This window comes from Pleurodeles waltl, chromosome 8 (genome assembly GCF_031143425.1).
Source record: "Pleurodeles waltl isolate 20211129_DDA chromosome 8, aPleWal1.hap1.20221129, whole genome shotgun sequence".
NCBI classification, from domain to species: Eukaryota; Metazoa; Chordata; class Amphibia; order Caudata; family Salamandridae; genus Pleurodeles; species Pleurodeles waltl.
In genome coordinates, this window is record NC_090447.1 from 121027766 (window position 1) to 121035853 (window position 8088).

Genomic DNA, 8088 nt, shown 5'->3' on the forward strand with positions numbered 1-8088 from the left:
GACAAAAGGAGGAGTCACTCGGTCCCGTGACTCGAAAGACTTCTTCGAAGAAAAACAACTTGTAACACTCCGGCCCAACACCAGATGGCGAGCTATTGCAGAACATGCGAATCTACTGCGACTGATGCCACGAACAGATGTACACTGGGTAAGTGACATTTTCATTATATTTCATTGGATGGGATATCTGTCACTGTTGTGACGTAGTAGCCCGTCCCCCAAATCTAGTCTAGTCCCTTTGCTCTTATGGAACTGCTTTCATGTACACAAGAGGATCATGTGTTATGTCAGCTGTACATGAAATCTTTATGATATAAGACACAATTATCTTATATTTTAAAGCAATGTTGATAATGAGATAATAGGGCTCACCATCTCACCAATTTATGGTTCATTACCTTTCTATATTCCAAGGTAATAAACTGTTCTTCGCAATACTGCGTTGAGTCGGTGATCTGATCTTATTTTTCCCCTGTCATCTCGCGATTTAAATCCCTGTTGACATTTTTCCTTCCAGAGAGTTGCTCCTCTTGTCCTGCCGCTAGTTCGGGTTTGGGATTAGGATGTCATCTTAAACAACACACTACCAATAAAATGTGTTTGGTCGCAGAGTTGTTGGTTGGTTGCGAATGCCAGATTAGTTAATCCAGCTTCTTATAGGATGGTGTTAACAGGCCTATAGAAACCTGCACAGATATATAATGCTTAATAATTTGGAATTCCAGTGACCTTTGACGGAGAGTACTCGTCAAATAAAAAGTCCCTATAGCTGTTGACTGTGCCTCACTGTGCACAGAAGCGTTCGCTACATCCCACTGACTGTAACAATTTTAGCGCTGAGACGCCCTAGTCAGACAGCGCTACACACTTTATAAGTATTGTATCATCTTCACCGTTATCAAACAGGGGATTCCCATTGCTGACGTGTACGTTTTAGACTTCATCTCCCAAAACAGAACTATGTTACTTCTGGTCACTTGTATAAACTCTCCGATTAGTATTTGGTCATCAGAATGAGTTTCATGTATGGCTTTGTGACTTTTGGGACACCCTGCTCTCTGTATTGTAGCATGTATTGATGTTTAAAGGTATTCTTTTCAATTGAACTTCTGGTATTAAAAAAGGCATGTTCTCCATGATTTCATTCAGGAACCTGCATTTTTGGTCCCTATGAATTGAACATGTTTACTCTAATTCTGATTTGCCTATTGCTTCTGATTGGGGCTGGTTGAACATAGTAGTATTACATGCAATTTGTATGTGCCTACTTTGTTCTATCCGTCATGTAGTGCATTTTTGATTTAGGTGTATTATAAGTATATCATTTTTTTTTCCTTTCAGCCTTTACACAAGAACACTTTACCTTAAATACAGGCCAAAAGTGAAGGTAAGTTATTACATCAAGTGCATTCAAAGTAACATTTAACATGATCCACCCAAAATCGTACATTTTTCTTTCCGTATAATCAGAAAGGGAGACGAAGCTATGGCCTTCACTATACTGAAATACATTTTACTCCTATAGATATGCGTGCAATAAAAATTATTAGCCAGTGTTATTCATAACAATTTAATACTAACAAAATGTCACTTAAGTAAACATGCTTTTTAAACAATCAACATAAAACAGTAAGAATTAGAACTATATGGCCTGCTTCCACACTGAACGAGGCACTACATTATGTTGAGAAAGGCACCCATCCTATAATTTCCATTTCTAGTTCTTTTAACAAATGAAGCCCCGGCCCTGGGACAATACAAAATTACCTTTAGCCCCTTCCATTTTCAGTTTTTGACCGAGTCCTTTCAAAACAGGTTTCCCTTTGAGTTCTGGAAAAAGTCTTATCTAAGCTCGTCCTCTAGGGTCTTCTTGTCTGTTGTATGGGGTGTTCTTTGTTATGTTGGTTGTTGTAGTCCTGTCTAGACCTAGAGTACGTGTTCTCCTGGTAAGTCCCTGCCACTTCGTGGCTTAGTTGGAGGCACATCATAGCTGTGGCAAGGCCTGGCCCACATGTAGGCTTTCCAAGATTGTGGATCTTGCGCCATTGTCCTCATTGACAAACAATATAGGCCACATTCAATTTTCAAGAATCCCTTTCTTCCTGCTACTTGAGAGGTTATCCTCGAAGAATGGCCGGAGCTTGATGGATTTTCAGTGGCTATTTCCCTGTGCAGAATGTGCATCATACAGGGCAACAACTGACTTACTGTGGTCCATCTAGGTGGATCCATTGCATCTGAAGATACTTTTCCAACAGATCAAGTAGATAGACGTCAGGCGGTAACTCTTAAAAGACTCTAAATCAGCTACTTCCTGGTCCTTTGGACCGGCATGCAGGGTGTTTTCACTTTCCATCCTGTTTTCAAGGACTTTTTAGCTTTGCTTGCTGTACTGCACATCAGTGTGGATTGCTCTGTTCTATAATATTTGATGTATCAGCAGGTCCAGCTTTATCATAGAACACCACTGATTATTTTGAAACTTAATTGTATTAAACATTTGAATTAGTACAATCGTACAGCTAGTTACATACAAAATAGTGTATGAACGATTAGATCAGCATAATCGCTACTGTGACAAGAACAACATGGTTTAAATGCACTCAGTACAACACTGTTGATGCTTCCTGCCATGTGGAGTGATGTTTTCGGAGAAAAAAGCCATGCAAATAGAGAGTTGAGACCGCTTAGCGTTCTGCATGCGCAAACTTGAGAAAGGGAGCAGGTAACAGTGGCAGATAGCTGCTTCTAAGCAGGGGTAACAGTAGTTAAGAGATAGCACATCAAATAGAGCATGCTCAATGCACAGAGGTGCGTCCACAGAGGGAGGGTATTGTCTTTGATTTGAGCCTGTCCCACCTCAGCAAAAGGGGTATTTCGGAAGTCCCCTTATCTCTTCATGCCAATGTAGCATACTCTCAGACTGCACAACACCACGCAGAGGCTGGAAGAAGGTGTAGTGCCCTTCCAAAGGATGGATGGAGCACCTTGCCAGCAGAAGACCTACATTCAGGAGGGGAGTCCATGCTTTGTTTTTGGAGCGTTTGAATAAACCCAGAGCACACACATCTCATCTACACAGATTGTTGTGCCCAGATAGCTGGTCTAATTGATCACTACTAGGTTGATTGGGCCAACCCTGTTCATGTCCAAAACTGATGCGGCACATCCATGTTTAATAACCGGCATGGAGGACAACAAACATTGGCTCTTGGAAAGAATTATCTTATCTTCCAAAGGGTCAAGAAGATGTTATGCAGAATACAGAACTATATTCCTAGATACTGCAGCGGGTGAGGTAATATATGGCCCCATTCAGTGTTGTTGAACTCTCTAACAAACTCTGCTTCTCATCTGTCTGGAATTAGGGAACCGCGTGTGGGCAACAAGCACCATAGTCAGCCACCTAATGAAGTGGCAAAAGGTGCCCATAGTGTGGCTCGCCTGCATTACTGCATGTGGTGGCTGTTCTTGCCAGCGGATATTGCAATGATTAAGTTAATGCAGTATAAGTCAAGAATTGGCCCTGAGGTATATTGTATTGTTCCTTGAGCTTTTCAAAGGTGAGTACGTGTCCGTGAGTGTCTAGCCTGGAAAAGGTCGCCTAAAGTCTCCAGTCCAAGTGAATGACATTGTTTCAGGTTTGCGAGAGCCAGAGGGCATCCAATATGCGTTAGGCTCCAGAGTGGGGTGGCCGATGCACAAGGGCCACCCACACAAGGGTCTGCAATAGCAGATGTATGTTACCCATAATAGATGGGGGGAAGGCTTGGAATATCACATCACTGGTCAAAAGAGCTGGAGCACCCTGGCAGGTGTCCATGGTGCCAACGCTGTTTGATTGTCTTCAAGGCAAACACCAGTGACCCAGCAGCCAAGCCACTGTAGCTGGGAAACATGATAGTATGTTCACAACAGGGAACATCCAGGCTGCCCATGTCAGTGGAAGTTTGAAGCTTAGGTAATGCAACCGTAGGCAGTACATTGCTCCAGATCAGATCCTCCAGAAGAGTAGCTACAATACAGAAGAATTTTATAAACAGATGGATTGGCAAATTAGTGAAATTATAAAGTTATTGTGGGAGCATAGTCATCTTAGAAAGAAAAGTCTTGCCCTGCGCTGACAGCGGTAGTGACCCCTAGAACGTCATCTGTCTCTGGAACACTGACAGCATGCATCACGTTACCATCAAGCAGGATTCAATCTTCTTGGTAGACACGTACTCCTAGGAATTGGAAGGTATGCCGCTGCCACTGGAGCACAAGGCCACCTATATCCAGTGTCACTTGTGGAGCATGAGGGGGAGAGACAAGATTTAAGCCAGTAAACCTGTAGCCCCAAGGCTTTGTGAAAGTCACCTAGGACCAGCACAATGTCTGTGCAGCCTGCAGCGAGATCCTTGGAGTGTAATAGCACATCAATTGCATAATTTCCAGGGGGATGCCTCACACAACCCACTTTCTGCATAAACAAATGGCAATAAGTTCCATCCCCAGTGCAAAGAGGAGGAGAGGGGGAAAAGGACGGCCTTTTCTCGTGCCCCTGTAGATAGTGATAGGGTCTGAGATACGGTGCCCAAGATGGACCCGTGCTGAAAGGAGCGTACAAGACATTTGAATACATTTGAGCATACGTCTGCCAACTTCCAACTGTCCGAGAAACTCAAAATATACCTCCAGTCCAGTGAGTCAAATGCCTTTCTCAGATCCAGGACCATACATGCTGATTTGGGGAAAGCATGAGGTGCAAACTACAGAACCTGAAACAGACATCAGATATTCAATGGCACACTTCTCTCCGGGACACAACCATTCTGAATTGATCAAATACTGCTGGTAGACCCACCCATGAACACCCACAAACCTGTCACTAGCAGTACATGTGCCCACAAGGAAATTCTAAATCACTTTTGCAAGGGCAAATACCCGCTATTTCTTATCTGATTCTGTGGCTCTGGAAGTAGCAGTTACCCTTGTAAATGTATTTGGGATGAATGGTGGTTCAAAATCCATATTAAGTTCCAAGGACACTGTGGTGAACGCAGTGACCTAGAATTGTTTTGGGTTGCTTTGTCTTGTCAAATGCAGCTATTTATGTAAATCTGTATCCATCACTCCAATTGACATGTATTGTCCTCGTCATGACGTTGACCATTAAACTCAATGGATTCATCCAGGTCAAATTAATATGTGGGAGTTAGAGGATTACAACATTTTCTGCTATATTCTCCAATATGTTCAGTGCCGCAAAGCAAGTGGTGCTCAGATCTTTAAGGCATTTGTGTGCAACTACAATCCGCAAATATTATCATTCTTAAACCAGGCTAATCTTTGTCAAAGTGCAGTCCTTTGTACTAAATGTAATAAAACTTCTAATCTGTATCTGAGGTGCTTCCCAGCATCTACTAACTTGTTCCAAAATAAAACTTCATAGATCGGGCCAAAAATGCCTCTGAGATTCTCTTGTTTTTCGATACATATTAAATAAAGTTAAATTAAAATGACCATCGGCATTTCCCATTATTTTAATATCAGGAGTGCAGCAGTGTCAGTGAAATCTTATATTCTCTTATTGTTCTGTGGGAAATTTGAATGTCTTATAGGCATAAGTCAATATATATTTCGTATTTGAAATATTGCTTTGTACCCTCACAGACTTGGAATGCATAGGGGCTGAGCTGAACCTTTGACTTGTCAACTACTACTGATTTACATAGCAAATTTGATTAACCCAAACTTGGTAGCTTAAGATATTAATAATTTTGTGAATTATTCCATCGCCGTTGGTTTGATTTAGGATGGAAGTTGAGGCACATGTAGCCTGTTCATGCATGTCAAGTGTTACATTAAGCCCGGTTTTCAGATGAATATTGAACACATGCACTGAAACCTTACATGTAGGTGTGTTTAGTTGATGTGACGTACCTTTTCCATAACAAAATCAGAAGATTTGTTTATATTAATGCAATCGGATACTTACCATCTAAAAAAAAAATCTAATAAATGTATGTAAGCGTACAATAGTGGGAAATACGTTTTGCTTCAATCCCATTTTTTGTAGGAAAACCGTAATGCACGTAGATGGTAAGATGCATGGTCCAAAGATGGGACTGATTGGCTGAGATTCATCTTCTGTCCCCCTCTCCCCCCCCCAGTATCTGTACCTGGCTGCTGCCTCTGGGATTGATGTGTCTTTGAAATCACCTTGGTTTCATCTGTCACAAGTGATGTATTTAACTGTATTGTTCTTCCACCTTTCGACAGTTCCTGTTTGGGATCTGGCCTGTGATCCTCGTTGAGCGGCCAAAGAAGAATTGACAGGGGCGACCATGCTGTTGATGGCAAAGGCACCCAAGGCGAAGCTTGCGGAAGGATAGAGACATTCCAGTTGTGTGATAATGCAGAAGTGTCATATGAAGCGCTGCGACCAAGTTCAACTGCAGTAAAGGGACTATTTATGTGTAATTGTTTGCAAGTGGTACTGCTAGGTACAGCACAAAGACCGGAATGGATGATCCATGGGGAACTCTGCTTTTCTGAATATATGGTGTTAAAACCTAATGAGTAAGATAGTCTTTTATATTTTTGACTGTTTTAAATATAAGGCTTGACCTTTTGGGTAGAATCAGGCATGTTGGATTTGTTTGTGGCTATGGAAAACTGACGTTTTCTGGGATGGGATGGGCATTTTCTTTTATTGCTTATTGGTTTGTGTAGCTTAAAAACCGAAATCCAGATCATTTAAGCAAGAGAAAGAGGGTGTGGTCTGAACTGAACGTTTCTCCCATTCTTCACAACTAAACCCCAAATATATTTACAATATGGACGATCAGAATTGGGTTATGGTATTAGCAGTTTGTGGAAGGACTGTGCTTTGCTGACAACAAAGTTCTTTAATTATGTCAATGGGCAGTGGACATAAGTTGTTTTTTATCGACCTTTGGTCCTAAATAACAGCAGTGTGAAGTTGTCTGAAATCAACTATATTCAAGCATGGTCTGTATTATTTTACAAGTGTGTTTGTGCCTCCGAAACTCGCTGTCGGTGACCTTTACCATGACAAAAACAATTGTGGTGAGTCTGCCACTATGGTAGGCACCAAATCTGGCTAATATTTCCTACCACATGCCTGATATGCAACAGCTTCAGTAATGAACAGATGACCCAATCACCTAAATGTTCATTTCTTTTCAAGAGAAGCCTTTTGCAGTGGTGGGGACCTTGAGGTTCAAGGTCTATCGACGGTGTAACATGCATAGTACGAGTGTAGAAACTACACGAGCTCGCAGACTTCGGCCTTTGTCTCCTAGCAGTGCTGTGTGGTCAGTGTTGGAGAACTTGCCACATTCATCCACCAGGCGCTACACACCGTCAGTGGAGCTACTAGTCAAGGTGTAAACCGATAGTCGCTCATCCCAACTTGCTAGAAATCCATTATGGTGTGAATGTTTAAGAATATGCATCCACTCTGGGCACATTTTAGAGCTTTTATGCAAGTATTCCTGCTGGAGACCTGGAACCAGCTTCATGCCGAAAAATGTACATTTCAATGCAAAACATCAGTCCTTTGTATCATCTCCAGTTCAGCCTCCATTTCCCTCCAGTGTCATACCTTCGTTTTGCCAAATGATGTAAAAATAAAAACTTACATCTCCTTAATTAACTTGTGCTTATTTCTTTCATATTTGGAGTGTCTAGTGGTCATTTGGCGTGTTACTCTTGATGTTTCTTAATGTCCTGTGAGGCCGGATTGTTTCTCAGTCTGGGGTTTAAAGGCAACGTTTGCAGAAGAACCACATGTCCTCACTGTTCCAGGATAGTTGGTGTTGTCCAGTGTCCTTAGTCAGAACTTTTGTGAGGAAAACCAGCCCTAACTGCACGGTTTGTTTCTATCTCTGACAATATTGTTCTCGAAAACTTTAATACCTAAAAATATATTTTCAGATTTTTTATGTTACACTTGCAAATTAGCATTTGAAAAGAAAGGCAATATATTTACAGAGCACAGAAAACAGCTCTTAATCAGTGGAAGCAAAAGATTGAAAACCATAAGTTAAACCTGCAAATGGATAGTTGAGATCAGGTACA

General features: G+C 41.7%; 1 protein-coding gene across 1 annotated transcript in view; it reads left to right on the plus strand.

Annotated features, from left to right (window-relative positions):
- The window catches only part of ACER3 (alkaline ceramidase 3), a 194816-nt gene extending 187157 nt beyond the window's left edge, over window positions 1–7659 (plus strand). The window contains exons 10-11 of the mRNA XM_069203905.1: window positions 1342–1387; window positions 6265–7659. Coding sequence (XP_069060006.1) covers window positions 1342–1387; window positions 6265–6318 — 100 coding nt within the window. The 3' untranslated portion in view covers window positions 6319–7659. The remainder of the gene's footprint in view (window positions 1–1341; window positions 1388–6264) is intronic.
- The last annotated feature ends 429 nt before the right edge of the window (window positions 7660–8088 follow it).